This window comes from Pongo abelii, chromosome 8, assembly GCF_028885655.2.
Source record: "Pongo abelii isolate AG06213 chromosome 8, NHGRI_mPonAbe1-v2.0_pri, whole genome shotgun sequence".
Taxonomy (NCBI): domain Eukaryota; kingdom Metazoa; phylum Chordata; class Mammalia; order Primates; family Hominidae; genus Pongo; species Pongo abelii.
Genome location: NC_071993.2, coordinates 105,422,722 through 105,448,476, shown reverse-complemented (window position 1 = coordinate 105,448,476; position 25,755 = coordinate 105,422,722). Strand labels below are relative to the sequence as shown.

The 25,755-nt window shown below is 44.4% G+C and overlaps 1 protein-coding gene across 2 annotated transcripts in view; it reads left to right on the top strand.

Moving 5' to 3' along the window:
• Positions 1–24,052, top strand: part of HPSE2 (heparanase 2 (inactive)) — a 752,987-nt gene extending 728,935 nt beyond the window's left edge. For both annotated transcript variants that reach the window (XM_024253747.3, XM_024253744.3), the window contains one exon: positions 21,381–24,052. In XM_024253747.3, the coding sequence (XP_024109515.3) occupies positions 21,381–21,546 (166 nt within the window). In that variant the 3' untranslated portion in view covers positions 21,547–24,052. The remainder of the gene's footprint in view (positions 1–21,380) is intronic.
• The last annotated feature ends 1,703 nt before the right edge of the window (positions 24,053–25,755 follow it).

Here is a 25,755-nt window from a genome sequence, read left to right as displayed (position 1 = left end):
ACCTTGGTGGCTTGCATTTGGCTTCCAATTGTATTTGCAATGGGAGTAAAAAACAATCTGGGAAGTCACTTATCGAGTCTCTTTAGCCCACCCTAGATCTTCATTTTCAGTCTCGGTTCACATGCTGACTCTTTTTTCTGGCTACATGTACATTGCGTCTGCTTTTCTTTCTTCCCAGTCCTACCTATGTCAGCAGGACTCTGTTGAGTATTTTATCCCCTTTCTCTTCACTTCTGAGTAGTTCATGATGAGTGTGCTGAATTCCTGGCCTTCATCCTAGGCAGGAGACCTGGTTCTGGTCCCCGCTTTACCACTAAATAATCATATGACCTGGGAAAATTATTTTATCCTAATCCTTTGGCTTCAGTTTCCTAATCTTCAGATTTCAAGGGTTGTTGTATATGTGGTAAGGTCCTGTGCAACATGAAAACTCTCATCCTGGGTGTGATTTTCTGAGGATCATGAGTGCATTTAAATCTCCTGCTGCCATTAAATAATGATCTGCAAAGCCATTTCTGACAGAAGGGCTGACTCTGCAGCAGTGATTAGGGTCCTCTGGTTAGGGTCCTCTGGAACCGAAGAGCTTAGGAGCTGAGCCTGCCCAGTGTCAGGAAGACTGTGCACTGTGTGGAGGGGACTGGCCAAATGCTTTAGTCTAACAAGCCAAGGTGTCCATCCCTGCTCTGTTACTTGCTGGCTGTGTGTCTTTAGGCAAGTTATGTCATCTCTGTGAGCGTCAGTTTCCTCATCTGTGAAACCTCTCTTTTGGAGCAAAGTAAATGAGGTAATCTGTGTAAAGTTCCTGACACATAGTAAATGCTCAATAAATGTCCATTGCCTTTCTTTTCCTCAACTCAGAAATCTGGCTGGTTGAGAAAGAGGAAGGATACAATTGCTTTCCCTAAGAATGTTCTTCCAAAGAGGAATGTTTTCAGACTTTTAAGATAATGTGTTGACAAGTCATTTGTTAGGATTATGATAAAAAATCATGCTAAGAATTACAAAAAAGCAAAAGGATGAAACAGAAGATGATAGTCAAGGGTAGCATTTTTTTATGAGCTTCTTTTCCCTCCAACCAAGGATGCAGGCAGGACTCTAAACCTATTTACCCCACCCCTATGTCCCTGCCTCCAAGATGATTCCCCTGCTGTTTGGAGCTGGCCGTACCTTAACCCCTGTCTTCCTATACCTATCCTTAAGGGTGACTGAAGGGACTGACCCCCACTGGCTGGCGATATGCCATATGTTCAACTTTTGCCATCACCATAATAGGAAGGAGCTGTGTTACAACTTTGTTAAGACTGTAGGAGACCAGCCAGGCACTGTGGCTCACCTCTGTAATCCCAACACTTTGGGAGGCTGAGGCGGGGGGATTACTTGAGGTCAGGAGTTCGAGACGAGCCTGGCCAACATGGTGAAACCCCTTCTGTACAAAAAAAATACAAAAATTAGCCAGGTGTGGTGGTGAGCACCTGTAATCCCAGCTACTTGGGAGTCCAAGGCAGGAGGATCACTTGAACCTGGGAGGCAGAGGTTGCAGTGAGCTGAGATCACACCACTGCACTCCAGCCTGGGCAACAGAGCAAGACTCTGTCTCAAAAAAAAAAAAAAAATGTAGGAGAGGGACAAGGACAAAGAGAATTTCATTCTACAGGGATCCTTAAGAAGGATTTGGTAACACCCACTGAGCTCCAAAAAATAATGTCAGGTAATTGGAAGAACATTGGAACTGGAATTAGAAGGTGAGGATCTGCATTCAGATGCTACCGTTTATCTTTGTGATCAAACCTGAGCTTCCTTAACTGTCAAATGGGATTATTATGAGACTCAATTTGGAAAATATGGTTGAAATAAAGCCTTCCACAAACCCATGCATATGCATACATCTATAAATATAAATACAGATGCACACATAACGATTTTACATATGTTGGATTAGAGAGTTTTGGATTGGAATTCAAGGGAACTGGATTCCAGCCCCTGATCCTGCCACTAATTCACTGCGAAATGTTGGGCCCTTCATTCTTCTGAGTCTGTTCTGCCTAAAATTACTGCCAATTTAACACCTCTCCTATTCTAGACCTCATTGGCTCGACCCTGGGCTGTGCCATGGTGGACTGTAAGCTGCCAGACAGGGACTGTCATGTACATGTTCAAGACCACATCTAGTGCTCTGCTCAGCAACTACTAAAGAGCTGAGTGGTCTGTGATGGGGGTCTCACAGGAAGGGTGTGGTTTCAGTGAAGCAGACTGTGCAGAAAGGGATGAAAGAAAATGCTAGGAAGTGATTTCAGCCTTTGGTGTCTCTTTCTCTCTTTTATAAGCCTCTGGGGCCAGACTCTGTGTTCTATGTCTGCTAGTTCTTGCTACAGCTTGAAGCCATATTAGCTCAGAAGGGGATAGAAAGTTCTGGGAGCAGAAGAATGTGTAATTGCTCCTGTCTGGAGGAACCAGGAAGAGGATATAGAGCAAGTCAGTGCCCCCCGCCCCAATTCAAGCCACCAGTTGGGTATTCTGATCTAGTGTTTCAGGAATAGGGAGAGGCCAGAAGACTTCTTTGATTGCTTGAGGACATGGGGTAATTCTCATTCTCTTAGAATTGCCACTGGGCCTGGGAAGATTTGCAATCTCTGAAAGGGCATCTCTATGTGAACTCAGAGCTAAGGTATGTCAAGTATCACACAGGAAGCACCCTTGGGGTCACCATTTATGTATGGTCTAGGCAACCACATTCACAAGAAGGTTCTTGTTTCCCATCTCAGTGAATGAACCAGTCGTAAGATCCCCCTACTCCAGTCCCAACTCCTTATTTAAGAGACTGTTCTTATTCTAGGAACCAGACAAAAAGTAGGTGCTCACTAGCCCACAGGACAGAAGTTTTAGAAAACTGCAGTGTACAAACAAGAGTATTCTGCATCTGGAATACGTATTCTTCAGGGAATAGCTGAAGGAAATGGGGAAATTTAGTTCAGAGGAGAAAAGTAAGGTAAGTTATGAGGACTTTCTTCAGAGGACTGCCAAGTGAAATTAAACAGATTTGGCCTAGAATACTCCAAAATGACAGAAAACCAAGGAGTGCAATTTAAAAGAGATAGATTTCACTTCAAAATGAGCTCGCTTTCCAAAGGCTTGCCTGGTCTGACCGAGGTCAGGATAGGCTTTCTCAGGAGGTAGCCTATTAATCAGAGTGTGAGCAGCCATCTCAGAGGTGCTCTAGGATTCCTTCCTCAGTCGGGGGTTGGACAAGAGATTATGGCTTCCCTTTGAGCTCTGAAATTCTATTCTCTTCTGGTCCCCATTCCCCCTGCTTCCTCTTCACTTTTGGAGGCTGTGTTCTCAGCGGTCACCAGTAAAGTCAAGCCACTAAGAGGCCACACAAAGAGGCTCTATGACTAGAGGAAGTGGTGGCAGTATCTGGCTAGTTTTATTTTCCAGAAAAAATCCAGCTGTGGGTCCCTCCCTTGTCATGTTCCCTGGTTTCTCACCTTTCTCAGAAGAAGATGGCCCCATTCACATCCAGAACAATAGTTCCCATTCTGGATAAGCCAGTGGAGATTTTGGGGGCATCTGCAAAATACAGAATCTACCCATTGCCTTGTGTGATCACAAAGCAATAACCACTGTCCTCTAAGGCAGTGGTCCCCAAACTTTTTAGCACCAGGGACTGGGTTCATGGAAGACAGTTTTTCCACAGACCGTGGCGGGGTTGGGGGTGGTTTGGGAATGAAACTGTTCCACCTCAGATCATCAGGCATTAGATTCTCATAAGGAGTGTGCAACCTAGATCCCTCGCATGTGCAGTTCACAATAGGGTTCACGCTTCTATGAGAATCTGATGATGCTGCTGGCCTGACAGGAGGTGGAGCTCAGGTGGTAATGCTCACCCACCACTCACCTTCTACTGTGCAGCCCAGTTCCTAACAGGATTGGTCCATGGCCCAGGGGTTAGGGAGCCCTGCTCTAGGAATCATTTGTACCTGATAAATATCTCCAGTGTCTCTCAACAAACAGAGAAGCAACATGAAGTTTGGCCTCACAAGCCAACTGACATCTAAAATCGAAAGGACTTACCTTTCCAGAGAAAAAGCAAACCAAAAACAGGTGTTAGGTCAGATCCTAGTGTTCCCCCTTATGTGCCTTGTTCAATTCCATTTGGAGGGAAAATACTCCAAAAATTAGGAAAGAGGGAAGCAACTTTCATCACATTGGCTGTTCTGTTCTGACACATTGACCTGAGGGAACCAGCAGATGCTAAGAATCCTGAGGTGGAGTGACACTGGGAGGTGATCTGGCTCTCTCCCCCAGCCTTCAGTCTGTGGCCAAGCCATCTGGACCAGAGGATGCCCCACATTTAAAGACCTCTCAGAAAGGAGTGACCACAATTTCAATCCTGTCTGAACACTTAATTGTATAAGAACACTGGGGCCCACTGTACCTATGACTGCAACTTTATAGATAATGAAAAACTTTAATAGCCATTATCTCATTTAACCTTCTGACAGAACCATGAAGCATATAGAGTAATTCCTGCCTCCCTTCCATTTTAGAGTTGAAGACACCGAGTCTTAAAGTATTAAGTGACTTATTCAAGCGTCACACAACTAGTAAGTGACAAAGCTAGAAGTCCCTAGGATCCAGTTCCCCTGACCCTTACTCTAGTGCACTTTTTTCAACAATGTGCTACACCAACAGTCCAGTACTATAAAATTACAATTACATAAGACGAATATACATATGGATAACTGGACTCTGTCATGATATTGTCTGGGTTCATTTCATTGTAGGCTCCTTATAGAATGAATATAGTTGAAGAGTATTAGGTTACCCAGAAGTTTTCTCCTTCAGGCTAATTCACGCCAGTTTCATTAACTTTTCTTCACAAGTCCAGAATTCAGACCGCCCCCCCCTTTTTTTTAGACAGACTCCCACCCTGTCACCCAGGCTGGAGTGCAATGGTGTGATCTCAGTTGACTGCAACCTCTGCCCCCCAGGTTCAAGCTATTCTCCCGTCTCAACCTCCCGAGCAGTTGGGACTACAGGCATGCACCACCACGCCCAGCTAATTTTTGTATATTTAGTAAAGATGAGGTTCCACCATGTTGGCCAGGCTGGTCTCAAACTCCTGACCTCAGGTGATCCACCTGCCGCAGCCTCCCAAAGTGCTGGATTACAAGCATGAGCCACCATGCCCAGCCTCAGACCCTTTTAAAAGTTCTTCTCTGAGGTACTTCTAAGACTGTCTCCCAATCACAGAATTCTAGTAAAAGCACATTTTTTTCCCAGAGAAACTGGGGAATTCCCTTATGTTTTTATTATGCTTTTCTCAAACAACGGGATTATTAAAAACCAGCAATGACTCTAGATTTGTTTAATTTGAGGTATATAAAAATCAATATCAATAGGTTATATTCCAACCCCATATATACTGGCACCTTCAACTCCCTCACACCTAACGGAGCCCATTCTCAGAGGTATATTTCTGAGGGAAAGATGCCAACAAGGGAGGCTTCCCAAGGAAACTGGAAAGTATATCTCTTCATCCATTCACCAGTTTTATTGATCCTACTTTGTGTCAGACATAACTTCTTCCTCTTCAGTGATCTAATTTGCAATGACTAACTAAAATTTTAAAAGAATTGTGGTCCCGGGCCGGGCGCAGTGGCTCACGCCTGTAATCCCAGCATTTTGGGAGGCCGAGGCGGGGGGATCACAAGGTCAGGAAATCAAGACCATCCTGGCTGACACGGTGAAACCCCGTCTCTACTAAAAATACAAAAAAAAATTAGCCGGGCATGGTGGCGGGTGCCTGTAGTTCCAGCTACTCGGGAGGATGAGGCAGGAGAATGGCATGAACCCAGGAGGCGGAGGTTGCAGTGAGCTGAGACCGCGCCACTGCACTCCAGCCTGGGCGACAGAGCGAGACTCCGTCTCAAAAAAAAAAAGGATTGTGGTCACATAGCTGCAAGGGCTCAAGAGTTCCAAGTAGACAAATTAGGGGAAAATTCTGAATGTAAAGTTCAATATGAATGTTTCAGGTCAGAATGTCCCTTGATCTTTCTATTGCTAGGCCATATCCTCACCTGGTTTCAAGAGCTATTTAATATGGGGTGTTTTGGGGTTGTTGGGGAGGGGATTCTGAGATGAATCTCAGAATCTCCTAAAGGAGCTCAGAAGAATCTCCTAAAGGAGCTCATCTGTTACTAGAAACAAACAACTAACAGGAAGCAGCCAGTGGGTGGTGCCATAAATAGACATGTAAAGTATTTCTGCTTTGGGGCTAATAGGTTCCATATTAATGTTTAAATTTCAGATCTGCATGAGCCTCTCCTTTAGCTGAAAAAAATCTCAAGGCTCCTATGAATCAAAAATCTTAATGCCTATTCTGTGAAGAAATGAACATCTTTTTTTTTCCTTTTTCCACATACTGCTCATTTTTTCCATCTCTCTGGGATAGAACTTTTGCTTTGATTTCACCCTCATTAAAATCTATATCAAAGAAAAACATTGGCATCTAACTGCATACCTTTAGAGAGGTGTCATTTGATGTTAACCAAACAGAATGGTTCTGAAAATACTCAAGTAACTCCCAGGTGCTAAGACTTTAAAAATATCTTCGTGTCCCTGTTGGAACAGACCAGACCATATTATGATATTTCATCTCTGGATTCAGAGCTTGGCTAATGTGAAAAATCCTGAGGGGTGAACTGGCCACCACCTGACCCACCACAATCTCTCACTAATGATACCTGGAAGCACCATGTTTAGTTTCTGGACACTGAGAGATCAGGTAAAAGAAGCTTTGGGAAAAACCTTAACCTCATTAATTCAATACCAAGACTCAGACACTCAAAAACAAAATATGAAGACTTGTTTCTGGGACCAGTAGGCCATTTGTCCATTTATCCCAGCAGACTCAAGACATCTAAGTATTTTAGTTCTACACTGCTGATATTATTTGGTACCTACACTTTTTGAACTCTGGTCAACCAGATGTACTCCCTGCAGGTTTCCGTTATCTTCACTTGTCTGGGATCATTTAAATTAGTTTCTTTTAAAAATAAACCATTCTATGAAAGTTCTGTAGTTAGTAAAAGATGACTTTATAAAGGAAAAATTTCAAAGAACTCGTATGGGTCAAGAGGTTTCTTCTATAACGTCCCTGACATAAAGCTTTTCAGTTTCTGTTTGATGGGATGGCTCGTCTCAGGAATTGGCTCATGCTAGGACTAGACAGCTCTGACTGTAGGAAAGAGCCTCCATGTATTAGGCCAAAGGTGTTTTCTTGCCCTTTCTACTCTTGCTTTGGAAAAAGGAAGAAGAGAAAATCTATACCTTCTTCTTTATCAATTTTTCTATATATCTACCCTAAAAGCTCTAGTCTCCAAGCTAAACACTCTCAGATCCTTCAACCATTCCTCAAATGACCTGGTGTTCAGATTGCTCACCTTAGAATCCATTGAGTTTTAGAATTTTATCTCACAGGATTAACCTTTCAATTTTCTTTTTCTTTCTTTCTTTCTTTCTTTCTTTCTTTCTTTCTTTCTTTCTTTCTTTCTTTCTTTCTTTCCTTCTTTCTCTTTCTCTCTCTTTCTTTCTTTCTCTTTTTCTGCCTTCTTTTTTTTTTTTTTTGAGACAGAGTCTCACTCTGTCACCCAGGCTGGAGCGCAGTGGTGCGATCTTGGCTCACTGCAACCTCCACCTCCCTGGTTCAAGGGATTCTCCTGCCTCAGCCTCCTGAGTAGCTGGAACTACAGGTGCGTGTCACCAAACCTGGCTAATTTTTGTATTTTTAGTAGAGACGGGATTTCACCATGTTGGTCAGGCTGGTCTCAAACTCCTGACCTCAGGTGATCCACCTGTCTCAGCCTCCCAGAGTGCTAGGACTACAGGCATGAGCCACCGCGCCTGGCCACCTTTCAATTTTCTTACCTCATCCAAACTTAGTTGAAGAGGTCTGAGATGGAGGAGGAAATATGAACATTTTGTTATTACAATTCTCCTCACCAACACAATATAGTAACATTTTTTACATCTTTGCTGACTTCATAATAAAAAAAGTATTCTTATGTTAATTTCTATTCTTTGAGCATTAATGAGCCTGAAGATTTTTCGTATGTTAGTATTGTATTGCTTTCATGAATTTTCTGTGTCTTTTGCTATTTTTCTATTGGGGTATTAGTCTGTTTTATTAAGTTTGCTCTAATACAGGTATAAAAGGCAATTTCCCCCATTGCTATCTATGTATTGAAATATTTTCTCTAGTATTTTACTTGCTATTTTTCTAACTATTAGAAAGAGTATTATCTTGACATACAGAAATATTCCCTTTTATATAGTTAAATATGTTTACCTTTCTTCCATTCTACTTATATGTGTATGAATTTACATTCTTGAAATCAGATCAATATGCATCTTTATTTTCTTCCAGATTCTTTTTTGTTTCACTCGTATTCATTTCTTTGATTCACTCGGAATCTGTTTTGATGCATGGTAAAAGGTAAGGAGCCTCAGTGCCTGTAATGTTCAGGCTGAGAGCATGTGAGGAAAGCTGTTAACCCCTGCAGGGCTTCAGATGTTAAAATATCAGGAAAAAATAGGATAATTTTTTACAAAGGAAGACTTAGAATGAGACATCTTTGACCTGGAGCAAAAGGCCCCCCTGGTGCAGATCAACCACATCAGCTGCAGCCCTTTTGAAAGGCCATTCAGAGCCCCTCAGCAGGAAAGACAAGCTGCAGAGGCTGAGAGCACCGAATGGCAAGAAAGTGCCTGGGATCAGGGAGATTTACGACCTGGCTGTGAGTTAACAGGAAAGTGGTACTAACTCTAAACACTAGCATTCAGGTTAGTGCACCAGTTCAGAAAGGCCGAAATAGACACTGTAAAAAGCAGAAATATAAATATATATGTATGAGTATATATATATTTATAAAAATACTTATACTTAAGGTTCTGAGGCAGTATATAGAAAAAAAGAAAGAGAAGTAAATATGTAGAGAAATGAGCCTCACAAATCTTGTTAATGCAAGCTTACTCATTGAAACCCAGAGGAGTTTGGATTCTTTTAGCCTTTGTGCTAATTTAAGAGATAGTAGCTATAACCAATGTTAGCTACATAAATAAGTATATACATATCTGAAAACTACAGTGAGGATACTGAATGACACATTCTTCATTCGCTTAGTTCCTCTTGCCTGAAGAGAATTTGAACCACTCTTTGTCTATAAGGAGCTCTCTGCAACACAGTCCAGAACTTGAGAGAAATCTAAATGATTTTATAGAAACTGACTTTCAAGAAAAGAAAAAAGTTGTTCTTTTCAGTGTTCAAGAAACACAGAGTTGGCTATCAGCACTGATGCTTCATCTGATTTGTTTCCTAAGTCATCCTGTAAAGTGCTACACATGAACTTCCCTGGTACACACCAAGGAGCATAATCATCCCACCAAGGTACAAGCAGGAGGGGGCAAGACATTCAGCAAAGCAGTTCCAGTGAAATAGCAAAAATGCTCCCTTCAGTCTATGGAACAAAAAACTTGTCTTTGGAAAGTTCACATCTTCCTTTTAGGTTAAAAAAAAATGTAGCCTCCTGACATGGCACTCAAAAAGTAAGAAAATCTCTTTTTATTCTAAATAAATTCAGAATGTAACAGTTAGAAAGATATCTGAGTCCCCTCCACCCCCAGCTACAAACATATCCCCGCCCCTTCTTCTACCCGTGATGTTCAACCTTGGCTGCACTTCCAACTACCTGGGGAGCTTTAAAAACCCCAATGCCCAAGCCACACCCCAAGCCAATTAAACCAAAATCTTTGGGCTGGGACCAAGCCACCAGTATTTGTTAAAGCTCCCCAGGTGATTCAAATATGTGATCAAGGTTGAGAACCACTGTCCCTCTATAAACTGCTAGAACAAGATCCCAGATGATTTGTATCTTCGATTTTTCCCAGATTATATTCTTCATTCAGGCGCTATGCCATTTTGCCAAAGGTGTGAACATGCCATGAGCCCCTGGGAGTTCTCTGTGACTGAGTGGAAGGATGAGTGCTGGCTTCCCAAAGGTTTTATTGTTTGTTTTGTTTTAACTCCCAGATTACTAATGTGGAGATCGCTGTGCCGATTAGAGGATTATGAAATGCTTTTATGTTTTACAGCAACTTGACATCTTAAACCAAGATGTTTAGGAATCTAGGCTTTTCACTGTTATTTTCTGAAAGTTTTTTGTTTGTTCTCAGATCCAGAATATATTTTCCTCCAGCTCACTCCCAGCAGCTGGAAACTGTCTGCATAGCTGTCCATCAAGGCTGTGGTCTCCCCTGTTCACCTCCACTCACTCAGGGACCCTCATTGTAGGCAGGGATTTCCATTCTGTCCCAGATGACCTAGACGAAACACCTGTAAATGAGCAAGTTAGGGTAGAGCTAACATATTTCTAAACAGTTGATTCTAAAGTGAGAGAGCAGCAGAATATGTGGGCCGTTCTGGCTGACTGAGAAGAAATGGCCCTTGTCTTCTTCTTCCCCTGCACCTTCCAGAGGCTGTGATGAACAAATGTAAGCCTTAAGGAACTGAAAGTTCTAATCCAGCTTATCCCTATAGTGGGGCCTGGGCCCTGAATTGGTGTTTCTTTGGCTGCTAAGCATCAGGAAGCCCAGGGCAGGATGTGGCTCGTTGCAGACAAGGGGCCTGGAGCATTAAACTGTGGACCCACTGCCAAACACCAGCAATACCCGTGCAGACTAGCCTTCCCTGCTTACCCTTGCAACAATGATTCAGAGTCACCCCACACTTTGCACGTGGATATCTGTGGGATCTGGAACAGAGCCTGTACCACCTGAGACATCTTTTTTCCCTTTTGAGATTATACCAGTACACCTGATGTCATGGGGAATACCTTGTCAAAAGTTAATAAAACAGTTATTTATCACCTTAACATGTGTGTTAAACATAACTAAACATGTTATGTTTAAAATGTGTGTTAACATGTGTGCATACACACACACATACACACCTGCCTTCCTACCTGTCTTCAGTCCACCTGTAGACTGCTGTAAAGGGGATGCTTTGTACCCCCACATTGTCTCCTCCAGCTCCACACAATTAGGGCTGGGGAAACCTGGTCCCTCGCCACAGAGGATACCTTAACTCAGAGACAAAACAGACCACATAAGGGTAAATGTAGGAGATGGGATTATGAGAAAGAGAGAGATGAATTCTGACTTGGTAATCTGAAAAGTCTCAGGGCTGAAGGCCGTGGAGCTGGAGCTGGAAGGATGTGCCATACTTCTAGGAAAGGCAACTTCCAGCACCAGGATGAGCTCACTAAAGGTTTGGAAGTACAGAAGTTCAAGGCTCATTTTGTCTGGGAGGTAGCAAATCATCTCATATGACTGGAATACAGGATGCTTTGTGGGGCAAAGGGAAAGGCCACAAACACATAATAAGGCCAGACTGCAGAAGGCCTTGAAATCCAGACTAAATCTGATTTTCCTTCCTTCCTGCTCTTTGTGTAATATGTTTATTATGGTGTGTCTGCTCAGACATTTGCATATTTCAGTGTTTTCTGTCTTAGAGGACAAGGAGTAAGTCTATTGTAATTTAATTGGTACAATGAAAAGAACGATGGAACTATGAATAATGCCCCTTAAACACTACTTGTAAATGTTGATGATGATGGCACCAATTCTTTACAATGGTAGGGGGACATAGTTAACCACATACTGAAGTCTCCATGGTTTTTATAGCTGGTTCCTATTGTGTCCTGTGGTTTGAGTGTGATATGCCTATGACATGGAGCTTTGAGATGGCTGCAGGATCAAATTTTCTTTCCAAACTTCCCCCAGATAATTCCCTCATCTGCTGGGAGTTAACAATATCAGTACAAATCCAGGTTCCTTAGTCAGGCTCTCATATTGTCTGCCAAGTGTGCTAAGTTATTTTAAGCCATTAGAAGCACATGGTAGAATCCATTATGGATTGGATCACTGTTACACAGATTTGGATAGAATACAGATCAAATCCTGACCCCCAAACCACACTACATCCAGGAAAAGCCTATATCCCTAACAACTTGCCTATAAAACCCCCAGCTCTGTTTGTACAAAGGGTCCTAGTATTTTCTGTGGCAGTGATACAGAAGCTAGATCAAAACTGCTCACCATTTCAGCGTGTCCCTCAGAGGGTAGGATGGAGGGCAAATAATCTTAGCCTCAAAATATCTTAGGGACAAGGAACTCCAAATAGGGTATGGGCTGTTGGAAGGGCAAGGGAACAGGACACTATTTTCCCCATTTTCTCTCTCTATCCCTTACAGTCCTCTCTGTTAACAACAGTAGAGGAAGAGATTGGAACATACAGCCAGGCATGACTCCTAGAGCGGTTGATTGAGCAGAACTCAACAAGCATTAACTAAACAGCTATCATGGACAAGAAGGCACGGAGCCACATACTATTGAAAATTAAGAAATGAAAAGTCAGTAGCAGACAAACTGACCCAAGCACACAGATAAAATAAGGCTGAAAGGGACACTAAAAGGGAGATGCAGATAATGTGCCGCTCTCCCAGCTTGTTATCAGGTAAGGTCCCAAGCAGGAGGCTACCTCTGACGGTGCCTGGAGGGAAGAACAGGCTTTTGAGAGATTCCACCGGATTCCAGGTAGAGCAAAAAGCACACAGAAGAAAAGTTCAGGACACACTTGAAGTAATTGCCCCCGTGACTCCTGAGGAGTGGGAGCACCCCAGAGAGGGTCATGACGGTCTTAGAGCCTTTCCTCCAGCCGGACATGGGGGACCAGGTGACACTACCTGCAGGGGCCACTTCTGAGCAGCCTTCCTCAGCGTGGTAGCCATCACTCAAGGCAATTTCAGACGAATTTCCTGTCAAAGCTGCCCCAGATGCACCGTCTCCCCACCGAGCAGGAAAGGGAAGCAAAGCCCCTCTGTCCTCAAACCTGACTGGGCCCCCTCGGGACTCTAACCTGCCCCTGACCTGGAGAAGGGCAGGGCAGCTGCACATACCAGCTTCCTCACTCAGCGAGGGGGCCGGGAGCCTGCAAAGCACAAACAGGTGCGGGGCCGACCCGACTGGCGGCCGGGGGCGGCCGGGGACCCGGAGCTCGGGAGAGCCCGGCGCCGAGTCGTGGCGGGCGCCGCAGACCCCTCACCTGCGCCGGGACCCCCCCTCTCTGCACGCTGGCCGGGAAGCCGGCACCCCTGCAGGAATTGGAGCCCGGTTTCGCACGTTTCCTTAATATTAGGCCACATTCCAGGTGGGACCCTTGCCAACGGGACCGCAACGAAGTTCTAGTTGGGATTTGATTGATTCTGTGATTTGTTCCTTCGTGAGACCAAGCGCAGGGCACATCTCCCAGCCTTCCTGAGACTGGAGTGCGGGATTTGGAGGCAGGCGGACGCATTCCGGCTTCCTGGGTGCCACCGCGAAGTCAGACTGTCCTGGCACCATTGTGTAGGACAAGAGTGACCTCTAGTGGCCCCTAGGAAAGCACACTGGAAGAAAGGGAGCTGATAACTCAGGCGCAGGCCCATACAAACACACAGACTTACTCATTCTCTCCCCTTCCCCTCCTTTCTCTCCCCCTTCCCTCTCTCCCTCTCTCTCATCATTTAACAATCCAGAAACTGAGACCAGAAGCGGCTGGTCACGTACCTAGACTTGCACATTTCATGTCCCAAGCCTGGACTAAAACGGGTTTCTGGCCTTCCTGTCCAGTGTCTTTCCTTCTAGGTAGTATTTCTTTTGCCCACGTGTTTATATCCAATGTGTCTTTTATTGACGCCTGCTGTGTGAGTGGGCGGACAGGAGAGTGACGGTTGAGTAAGACACATGGGCTTCCAGTCTAGAGGAGAGACTGACAAGCAGTCAGCTCAGCGGTCACAATACTGTGTGACAGGAGCTGAGATCTAAGAAGTACTGGGTCCTGTGGGAGCACCCCTGACTTGAAGGACAAGTAAGAGTTAGCCAGGAGAAGGGAGCTGGAAGGGAGGAGGAGGGCATATGGAGAAAGGTCCGGGTAGAAGGAAACCGTGTGCAAAACCCCTGTGCTTAGGCCGCGATTAGAGAAATGGCCGTAAAGAATGAAAGGAGGTGGGGGTGGAAGGGAGCTGGAAGGGGCAGGAGAGTGAGCCTCTTGGCGGCTGGAGAAGTAGATAATAGGGCCTGTGCATGGGGACTTCAGGCAATGTTCTAAGATCAGCGGGAAGCCACTGAATATTTAGACAGGTGAATGTCATGGTCAGATTTCTGTTTATGCAGGATCACTCTGGGCTTGGCATAAAACTTTGTCTTAGGCTAGCTGTTAGTCATAGGCAACCCAACTGAAAAATGGTTAAGCCAGAAGGGATCTTAGGGTTCATCTGATCTATCACCCCTCACCTTACAGATGGAGAAACTAGTCTCAGAGAAGGCAAATGTTCTCAAGGTGGGTGAGACTAAACCGATTTTCTTTTCTTTTTTTTTTTCTCTTGAGACGGAGTCTCACTCTGTCGCCTATGCTGGAGTGCAGTGGTGCAATCTCGGCTCACGGCAACCTCCACCTCCCGGGTTCAAGCGATTCTCCTGCCTCAGCCTCCTGAGTAGCTGGGATTACAGGCGCCCACCACCACGCCCGGTTAATTTTTGTATTTTTAGTAGAGCCAGGGTTTCACCATGTTGGCCAGGCTGGTCTTGAACTTCTGACTTTGTGATCCGCCCACCTCGGCTTCCCAAAGTGCTGGGATTACAGGCGTGAGCCACCGTGCCTGGCCAGAACCAATTTTCTTTAAGTCCCTTCACCTCCCACTCAAGGCCCCAAAATATGCTATGCCAGCCTGAACTACACACCAGCTCCCAAGGCTGCTCCTGAAAAAACACATAATTCCCCACTAAAGATCCTCCCTTGCCGGACTGTAGTTCAGAAAATTATCTTCAAGCTTTAAAAAGGACATGCTCATTAGACTTACTTCCCTGACACCTCAGAACAGTTGAAACCTTGCTTAAATATCCATGGCTATCGAGAACAGTGATAAGACATGAAGACCAGAGACTGTAGACAGGTGGGCGGAGGGTAGCGGGGGAGTGACCGGGCCAAGGGGCTCCCATGGAGACCTGGGGAGCAGAGGGCTTGACTCCAAACTGACACTTTGAATCCTATTTTAAATAACATTCAAAATTAATAAAACAAGTTTAGGGATTGGAAAGTAACTCAGACTTTGTAAAAACAGATGGTGATAAAATGCAGTTGTCCTAATATTTGGATAATTTAAATACCCTCAGCAGTTCAGGCAAGCTAGGGAATTAAGAGAAATAGTTCAACCTAGGCTGGATCATTCAGCATTTGATTTAAAAAGTCATGGGCCAGTTAGGAGGTCTCAGAATATGATGAAAATATGATAAGGACGGTTTTCAAAGAAAGAAACACAATCCTGGTGAACGCCAGCTGGAATTGGAGAAACAAGATGAAACAGTAGAAAGAGGTGGTTAGGAAGCCAGAATTTGAGACCTAGCTTAGCCACTTATTAGCCACATGACCTTGCCCAGGCCACTTAACCTCTCTAACCTTGTCCCCATAGTAAAGTTATAATAATAGTAATACTGGCCTATGTATCTCCTGGGGCTCTTTAGCAATCACTTGTGACAAGGGAGGCCAGATAGGGCTATGGTTAAGGGCGTCAGTGCAAATCTCAGCTTTACCACTCATTGGCTGTATGGCTTAGGTGACTTTTAGACCCCTCTAAACTTTGATTTGCTCATCTGTAATACGGGAATGCTAACACCTGCCTCAATTACTGTAAGGACTAAATGAGATAGTCAAAATAAATCATAGCATAGTGCCTTTTGCATAAATAGTGCTGCATAATTGGTGAATTTTATCATTAATGTGATTATGTTTACAAACTTACAAGCTGTTCAATGTATATAAATGAAAGATTATTGTTATATTTAGCATGATATGACTTTGCTGAGTAACAAGATAAATATTAAAAGAAAAATATAAGCAGAAAGGATAGAATGGAAGTGATAAAGCACATGGCCCATCTTTATAATGAAGGAACTTTGTGGATAAGGATGTATGAGGACTCAAGGTCTCACAAAACCTTATTCACAAAATTAACTTATGCTCACTTAGCTAAGAGATGGTCGCATAGATCTTTTTTAAGGATGGAAAACACTAGCAATGATCAATGGTCTTATGTCAGGTTGGGATGAGGTATCTAGTGAGTGACTGAGAGAATCAGTGATAATTCAGATCTTATCTAGCATCTCCACAAGCCACCAAGAGCAAGAGTAATTGGCGCATTAATGAAATCTGTAAACACACTCAGCAAACCTCCAGGGAGCCTCTTTAGAACTGGAGAAACTCAATCCAGGAAGATCAGAAATAATGCAAAAGAGCCTCAAAAGCCCATTCACTTGCTCAGAAAATATTTAGCCCCTACTCTGTGCCAAGCACCTCTTTAGGCACTGAGGATTCATAACCCAGTGAGGGATCAAACAAGTAACTCACTACAATAAGGGCCACAGTTAGAAATAACTTTGGGTGCTAAGAGAGTCCAGAAGTGGGGCTCCAAACCCAACCTAGGGGTCAGAGAAGGTTCTCCAGAGGAGGCAACACCTACACAGACTCTGCAAGGATCCATTGCAGTTAGTCTGGCAGAGGAGGACAGCTGGAGGGAGCACCACACAGAATGATAAGACTCGGAAGCAAAACTGCAAGTCATTTAATTTGGTCACGCTAGGGCACGGGGACTTGGCCTCTTCAAGCATGTGGGTTCCTTTTAAATGTCAACAAATGTCATGGTCTTCCACATTATAGTAACTGTCCTTTCAAAATCTATTTCTTAAAAAGTACGTGATACCTCCCTCCCCCCAAAAAAATCTATTGGGAATTGAAGAACAGTTTTAAATGAACTTGTTTTAATCCCAAAACTGCTGACTAGCATTTACTTTTGAAAAATATTTTCTTTCTTTTTTTTTTTTTTTTTTTTGAGAAAGAGTCTCGCACTGTCGCCCAGGCTGGAGTACAGTGGTGCAATCTGGCTCACTGCAACCTCTGCATCCCGGATTCAAGCAATTCTTCTGCATCAGCCTCCTGAGTAGCTGGGATTACAGGTGTGCACCACCACACCCAGCTAATTTTTGTATTTTTAGTAGAGACAGGGTTTCACCATGTTGGTCTGGCTGGTCTCAAACTCCTGACCTCGTGATCTACCCACCTCGGCCTCCCAAAGTGCTGGGATTACAGGCGTGAGCCACCGCACCCGTCCTGAAAAATGTTTTCTACCTTTTTGTTATTTTGGAGACAGGGTCTCGCTGTGTCACCCAGACTGGTGTGCAGTGGCACAGTCTCAGCTTACTGCAGTCTCAATGTCCTGGGCTCAAGCAATCCTCCCACCTCAGCCTCCCAAGTAGTTGAGACTACAGGCATGTGCTACCACACCCATCTAATTTTGTTTATTTTTTTGTAGAGATGGGGTCTCACTATGTTGCCCAGGCTGGTCTCAAATTCCTGGACTCAAGTGATCCTTCTGCCTCAGCCTCCCAAAGTGTTTGGATTACAGGCATGAGCCACCACACCCAGCCTACTATACTTTTGAATGAATTTGTGTATTTCAATCCCAATAATATCTACTTACATTTTCATTGAGAAATATTTACCTCATCTCTGTGAAAGACATTATTTTTTCATTCATCATCTTTGTGTATGCATATATTAATGAAATTCTTACAATAACTGGCAACCCCCTACCAATGCCCACTCCCAGAGGTCTGCGATCCACAGTGAGCATTGGAGGGGGGACTGGCAGGATCTGAGACTGGAGAGGTAGCTGGAGCTGGGTGTCATCGTTCACAATAAAGTGTAAGGGAAGGGGAGTGTTGGCAAGTTTGAAGCAGTACAGTGACAACAGATAACTGTCAGCAATGTGGCATAGAGATAGGTTAGGAGGCAAGTTCTGAACTAAAAAGATAGCAGTGAATGGAGGAAAAGGAGCAGATTTGAAAAACATTATAAGGTCGAATTATTTTGACTTGGCTACCCTACACATGGGAATAGGGGGAGAAGTCCCAGAAGACTCCAAGCTTTCTGGCTACAGTAATTGGATAAATGGCGGTACCATCACAAAGATTAAAAAAAAAAAAAAAAAAAAAAAAAAAAAGCAGAGATAAGGACAGAGTTTGAGGAGAAGATTTTGAATTTGGACCTAGTGACTTTGAAATTCCTGTGGACAGCCAAGTGGAGATACAGAAGTTCATAGAAAGAATGTAGGGTAGAGATACAGGCTTAGAGAGCATCAGCATGTGGATAGTGACTGAAGTCAAGGGTGAGAGCAGCAGCAACCTGGGAGGAGTGCAGAATGTGGGGAGAGAAGAGTCCAGGGACAAAACACTAGGAACCCTGGCATCTGAGAAGCAGGCAGAGGGGAATGGCTCTCTCTCTCAAAAAAAAAAAAAAACCAAAAAAAACAAAACAAAAAAAAACACACCATCCAGAAATGGAGCAAAACAGAGAGAAATATCATGGGAGCCAAGGGGAGAGAGGGTTTTGAGAATGGAGACTTGAAAAGTGTCAGTACCACAGAGCAGTCAGGTATGATAAGGACCAAAAAGTACATCTGTCCACAGTGACATTAAAAAGAATAACAACAACAGGTCAGACATGGTGGCTCATGCCTGTAATCCCAGCATTTTGGGAGGCCAAGGCGGGTGGATCACTTGAGGTCAGGAGTTCGAGACCAGCCTGGCCAACATGGTGAAACCCTGTCTCTACTAAATATGCAAAAATTAGCCAGGTGTGGTGGCACATGCCTGTAGTCTCAGCTACTCGGGAGGATGAGGCAGGAGAATCGTTTGAACCCAGGAGGCAGAGGTTGCAGTGAGCCAAGAATGTACCACTGCACTGCAGCCTGGGCAACAGATCGAGACTCCATCTCAAAAAAATAAATAAATAAAAATAAAAAGAACAACAACAACAAAAGCACCATATCTTAAGTATATGGTTAATTATGCTTTCAAAGCACTTTCATATTTCTTATTTGATTTATTTGGTGCCTATATAACGTTCCTACAGATGCAAAAGCTACAGGGTAGTGAGGTTAGGGGATTTGCCAAAGCCATCTAGCTAGTTAGCGACTTGGTTCCTGGAATTACAGATTTCAGTAGAGAATCTTCACCATGCTTCCTGGTTCTACTCTTAGCTTTTTAACCAACCAATAAAGAAACCAGAATAGGGCCTGTTCCAGAACAACTACTCCTTATTAGTATAGATTTTTAAAGGTTTCTTATCACACGTGGTTTTCCACTCCCCAGAACCCAAAGATGTCAATACTGTGGGATCATCTGAATCTAAAAGGGCATTACCTAATTCTTCAGAAGAAAGGTTTGCACCTAATTCTGTATATGGGAGAAACCATTGAAGGTTTTCGAGGAGAGACCTGATATAAATTTGAGTATGCCTTAGAAAGATTAATCGGTATTGAACTTGTATTTGACTGTGCTTATGTCTGGGTGATAGATATTCATAGCACCTGAAACAAAATAATGAAAATACACTGTGAAGACCCATCTGGGCTTCTTTTGTAACTGAACCACTCTCCTCACCCTGCCTTCCACTCCAATAAGTAGGCTGTCTTCACGAGAGAGGGTCACTTCTCATATTTGGAAGCAAAAGCTCCTTGCATATCTGATGCAGTCAACACTGACCTTCAGATCTCAATTGTCCCACCCCCACGCCTTCCAGAGGCAGGCCTCGCTCTCCATATAGGAGCCTCCTGCTCACTTATTCACTCAGTCATTCTAGCAAGGGGAGGGGGCCTTCTCCCTCTGGCCTATCAGATCTGGACCTAGCCCAAACTTACCCATGTGGGGCCAGGCCTGGATCTCTTCTCTGCCTAGCTCTCCATTGGGAGCAATTTATAACACATTTATCTCTGGGAATTCACTGCTCTATTGGGCATGGGTCTGATTATCTCTCTCTAACCCTGTCTATCATTCATAGCACAGAAGGAACACTAAACAAAGACCTCTATATCAATTTATAACATTCTATTCTCTTTACAGCTCAGATGATATCACGGCAATGTTATCACACTGGAGGTTGGGCAAGGCCCAGAAACAGTCATCATTATGCAATGTTGATTTTCTGAGGGTGACTCACAACCTTATTTCCAGCTGGTGGCCCGTTTCTGGCCTTTTCTACTGACCCATAAAACTAAGCTTCCACCTGGGTGCATGGCTGTCAGGAACAGCTGGAACATTATCCGGATTCTGGTACCATAGGTCAAGGATAGGTGGCATTTCCCTCTATCCAGCATAAGATGAGCTGTTTCTCTTTTCTAAGTTTGCTATGTATGTGGTCCCCCTTCTCAGGGTGAAAGTGGCTGGCTATACAGAAAGAATAAAAGCAAGATAGGTGAATTGTGATCACAAATGCCTACTTTATCACCTACTTTGCTGTTTTGCTAAATGGAAACATCTGTTAATATTAAATATGAAAACTCATTTTTTTTTTTGGGGGGGGACAGAGTTTCTCTGTCACCCAGGATGGAGTACAGTGGTGTAATCTTGGCTGACTGCAGCCTCAACCTCCCAGGCTCAAGTGATCCTCCCACTTCAAACTCCTGAGTAGCCACCATGCCAGGCTAATTTTGCTTTTATATTGTTTGTAGAAATGGGGTCTCGCTATGTTGCTCAGGCTGGTCTCAAACTCCTGGACTCAAGCGATCCTCCCTCTTCAGCCTCCCAAAGTGCTGAGATAACAGGCATGAGCCACTGCACCCAGCCAAAACTCATTCTTAAATTAGAAAAAGTAGAGGTGTTACCTACGTCTCTGTCTCCCTTCCATATAACCCTAGACAAGCAAGGTAATGTCAATTATCTAATCTGTCAAGTAAATTAATGAGATATGAGTTATATAGATCTCTGAAGTCATCTTAAGCCCATGTATCGTTCCGCAGGTAAAAACTCTTTAGGTGGAAAAGTCAAACTGAGCTGATATTGTGATTTTTTTAAAAATAGGAATGAAACATTCTAGCTTCTGCATCACAGACTTTTCACTTGTCTAAATGTGTCTCTGGAGGTAGACTACCTGGGTTCAAACCCTGGACCTCCAAGCTGTGTGACTTGGGACAAGTCATCTAGCCACTCTAGATAAAATGGGGATAATGATATTAATAGTTACTTACCTCGGGGGAGTGGGGGGTTGTTGGGATGTTTGAATGAGTTACTAAAGTAAAGCACCTAGGTCAGAATCTAGGGCATAGCCAGTGCCAGTAAGTCTTAGCTGTGTGTGTGTATCAGACACTGCCAGGCCATCTGGGGCTAGGCTTTGTTGCAGTGGCTCCCTTATAATGCAATAATGAGTCCCATACTGTTTTTCCTCACTGTAGGTCAGTGCAACTGAATGGCCAGCCCTTAGTGATGGTGGACGACGGGACCCTCCCAGAATTGAAGCCCCGCCCCCTTCGGGCCGGTCGGACATTGGTCATCCCTCCAGTCACCATGGGCTTTTATGTGGTCAAGAATGTCAATGCTTTGGCCTGCCGCTACCGATAAGCTATCCCCACACTCACAGCTACCAGTGGGCCCACTGGGCTGCTTCCACTCCTCCACTCCAGTAGTATCCTCTGTTTTCAGACATCTTAGCAACCAGCCCCTGCTGCCCCATCCTGCTGGAATCAACATAGACGTGCTCTCCAAAGAGACTAAATATCATAGCGTGATCTTAGCCTAGGTAGGCCACATCCATCCCAAAGGAAAATGTAGACATCACCTGTACCTATATAAGGATAAAGGCATGTGTATAGAGCAGAATGTTTCCCTTCATGTGCACTATGAAAATGAGCTGACAGCACACTCCCAGGAGAAATGTTTCCAGACAACTCCCCATGATCCTGTCACACAGCATTATAATCGCAAACCCAAACCTTGGCCTGCTGCTGCTGCTGCCCTCAGAGGAAGATGAGGAAGGAAAAAAACTGGGTGGACCTACAAAAACCCATCCTCTCCCAACTCCTTCTTCTCTGCCTCTTTCTTGCTGCTGCCTTGAGTTTTTTGACACATCTCTTTCCATAGGGGAGTAATGGGTGTGTCAGCCCTGGCCTGCTGGGAGAGCTGTTTATGTGATTTCCCGGCTGATGTATGAGCGTGCGCATCTGGGTTCCTGACAGTGGCATCCATCACTGGCAATTCCTCTGGGAAGCGGGTGCTTCAAAAGTAAAATTACAATCACACTCCAAATTTGGTAAGAAGGTTCTATTCCTCTGTGAATCCAGATTCCCCCCAGAGTTGTAATGGGAGTCAAGTAACAATATTCATTGAGTGGAGAGCAGCTTATTAAGCACAACAAAAAGTAATCATCATTCTTCATGTTGCTATGAAGGAGAGTTTGAGTACAAAGGGAAAGCATACTGAAACATCAGGTACACACACATGCGCACACACACACCCCCCAACTGGACAAAGCAAATTAGACCTCTCCAAAATTAAGAGAATATTAGGGTAAGCCCTTAATTGTTTGATTAACTCAAATCATTATTTTAAAAAAAGAAGAAAAAGGTGTGAATCAAGGTCATCACTGGAAGACACAACTGAAAATCTAATCTTTTTGCCTCTTCCCAAGTGGCCTATTTGAGCTAGAACAAAACTTTGTTAGCCATTTTGGGAGAGAATAGGGAATGTAGAGAATGAAGATCTGGCCAAAACTATGGAATGGTAGGTAGGAAGCTTCTGAGTTGGGCAGGTGTGAAGTGGGGGATGAGGACGTTCTATATGATTCAAGGGGCATGAGGGTCTTTGCCAATGAGCTACAGCTGAAATGACTTTCTTTTCTGTGGATGTGATTTTCTTTCTCAGGATAAATGACAGGAATGATGCTTTTGTTAGAAGGAGAGATTTGACACTGTTCCAAGTGAGACAGTGATACAATTTCTGCTGTTTGTGAAAGGACAGGAATGGGGTGGGGGCAAGGCAGGGTTGCCGAGGGCAGAGGCTAGGGAGGCTGCCTAAGATGCACACGGAGTTAAGGATTTGGGCCAAGTCTGCAAAGTGAGAGATGGAAGGGGAGATTAGACCAAAGACGAGGGAGAGAATTCTGAGCTTGGAGAACGGTGGATTTGGGAGAGGGAAGCTGACTACCTAATTCCAGGAAGTGAGGGGACTTAGGTTTTGACATGCTTATCATTAAGCACAGGAGGAACGGCATACAGCAGATGTACTACATCGAGCAAGAAAGGGAGAGCCCGAGGACCAGGCTGCACCAGGTCAGTGGCTGTGCTCAGCATGGAAGCAACTGGAGAGAGAGGGGCAGACCTTGAGACTGCCTTGCAAGGCTGCTCAGAAGGGGCCCCTTTCTCTGGGACCAGGCACCTCCCACTGAGGCTTCAGCTCTGAGAGAGCAGGAAAGTGAAGTGCCAAGATGGGGGCGGGGCGGTGGGTAGGAAATAGGAGAAAGAAGAAACAGATTGACAGGCCGAAGTGAGGAAAAGAGAGGAAAAGAGAAATGAGACTAAAAGGTTGCTCCCCCCAACTGTTAAAAATGTGTGCAGATATCAACATCTCTTCTACATACTGGTACAGGTGCAACCTCAGGGCTCCTTGATATAACAAGAGTAACCAAAGGTCCCTAAGGGCCTGGCCCTGGGGACCTGTGGTTTGTTTTGCATCCACAGTAACCCCATGATAAAGGGGCTACTACTGTTATCCCCATTTTTCCTACGAGGCATGGAAAGGATCCATGGCTTGCCCAGGGGCACCTGGGGAAATGGGTTGCTGAGTGCGAAATAATCCAGAGCCTGCCCACTCAACCACAAGGCTCAGCGTCTCCACAGGTCCAGACACCTCCTTCACATCTTTGTAGGTTCTGCTCGTTCAGAACAGCCAGAACTCCACTCAAACACACTTTCTGTAAATAAGTGTTGATTTTTTTTTTTTACTAAACTTTGCAGAATATGGGTAATTCCTGCTTCTTTTATCTTCTCTGTGTATTAAATGCTGCTCTCACGAGATTTAAGTTTTGTTTATTTTTTAGTTAATAAAAGGAAGAGGGAATTACTGAAATTTATCTCTGGAGTCCTGCAATTCTAATTTTGTAACTGTTTCACAGAAGAAATATATGCATTGTTCAAAGGATACCAGAAAAACTCACTGTAAAATCACATTCCATAGAAACACCTTGGCTTTTTCCCTTGGAGGGGTGGGGGTTGCTTGTCATAGGGATTCCCCTATCACACCCACCCACAAAAGACAGCCTGTGGCAAAACGCAGCATCACAATGCACTTCAAGAGAGCAGGTTGCCAGCTGGGAGCAGGGACAAAAGCATAGAAGAGCTGGTCGGTCAGCTGCCCCAAATCAGATATTTCCTTCCTAAAACAAGATGTGGCCATAATAATCTGAGACTTAAAAGCCACTTTATTTTAAACCTAGAATGGGCTGGCAGAAATGCTCATTTGAAAGACTAATAATGCATAATGAAAAGTTTCTGCCTATTGTTGAGACGGTTTTCTGCTTCTGCCTCTAGGAATGATCTTCTTTCTCATTTCTTATCACAAAGGCTCAGAAGAAATACTCATTGTTATTTGGAGAGAAAGTCCCAATTCTTCTAGTGCCCTGAACAATGCTGCAGCTGTGGGATTATTAGCATTATCTCTGCTGGAGAAAAGTTTGAAAATACCAGAACTGGGCTACAGTGAGACTAAGGCCTGGGGCTCCCAGAAGCTCAATTCCCAAAAGCCTAGTGGCCCTCTGCAGCCTGACCCGTCCCCAGCAGGCGGGCGGTCCCTAGGCAGGTGGGCTCAAAGCCTTGCACTCTCCAGCAGGGCAGAGGTTGCTGGTGGATGCTGCCTGAAGAGGCTCCCACCTGCTGTCAGCACTGGGCGTCTCTGTGGCCCCCTGGCGGTGAGGACTTGGTGTGCTAACCACTTAGCCTCCGGTGGTCATGGCGAGGCCCAGCATCTGCAGGTGTACTCCACAGGCACTCAAGGCCCCAGTGTCTGGGATGGATGCAGCTGCAGGATTCACCTTGGAAATCCATTGAGGGTAGCTTTATGTTTGAAAACAAAAGGGCAGTGTTGAGTCTCTGCAGAAGCAAAGGTGAACCAGGTGGATCCCTCTGACAATAAAAACACAAGGGGAAGGGAAGACTAACATTTTGAAATATCAATAGAGCAACCAAAATTAATACTGCTATGGCTTGGAAAAGGCAAGAGAAGAAAGGGCATAAACCTTACCTAGCATGGCTTCCTCCACTTCTCCTCTTTCCAGCATCGGCACAACTGCCCCAGCCTGGCCCCTGCTGAGTGCTCGTTTCCACCAACTTACTCTCCACGCCCACAGACTCCCCTCTGCCAGCCCAGCCAGGAGCCCAAGGAAATCTGCTGTACTGAAGTGGAGTGAAGTTTCCATTTTAGAATTGTTTGTAATCTTTTCTTAGGATATACCAGAATTGAAAAGAAGATAAGAAGTACTCCAAAGAGAGATAGTGCTAAAATGAATTTTATTATTATTATAAGGCCCAAACAACTGGGACATACAGAACCCTTCCCTCTGAGTTCCACTAACCATGGCACGAAGGCTTCTGTGGCTGCCCTTCCTTGATCGAGTGCCTTCTTCTTATCAGACATGCTATTTCACTGAATGCTCACAGCAGTCCTGGATGGTATGGTAAGTGTTCAGACCCAATTATAGATGGAGAGTATTAGAGAAAGAACTTGCCCAATACCACCCAGAAAAACAGTGTGGCAAAACTAGGAGTTGAACCCAGGTCT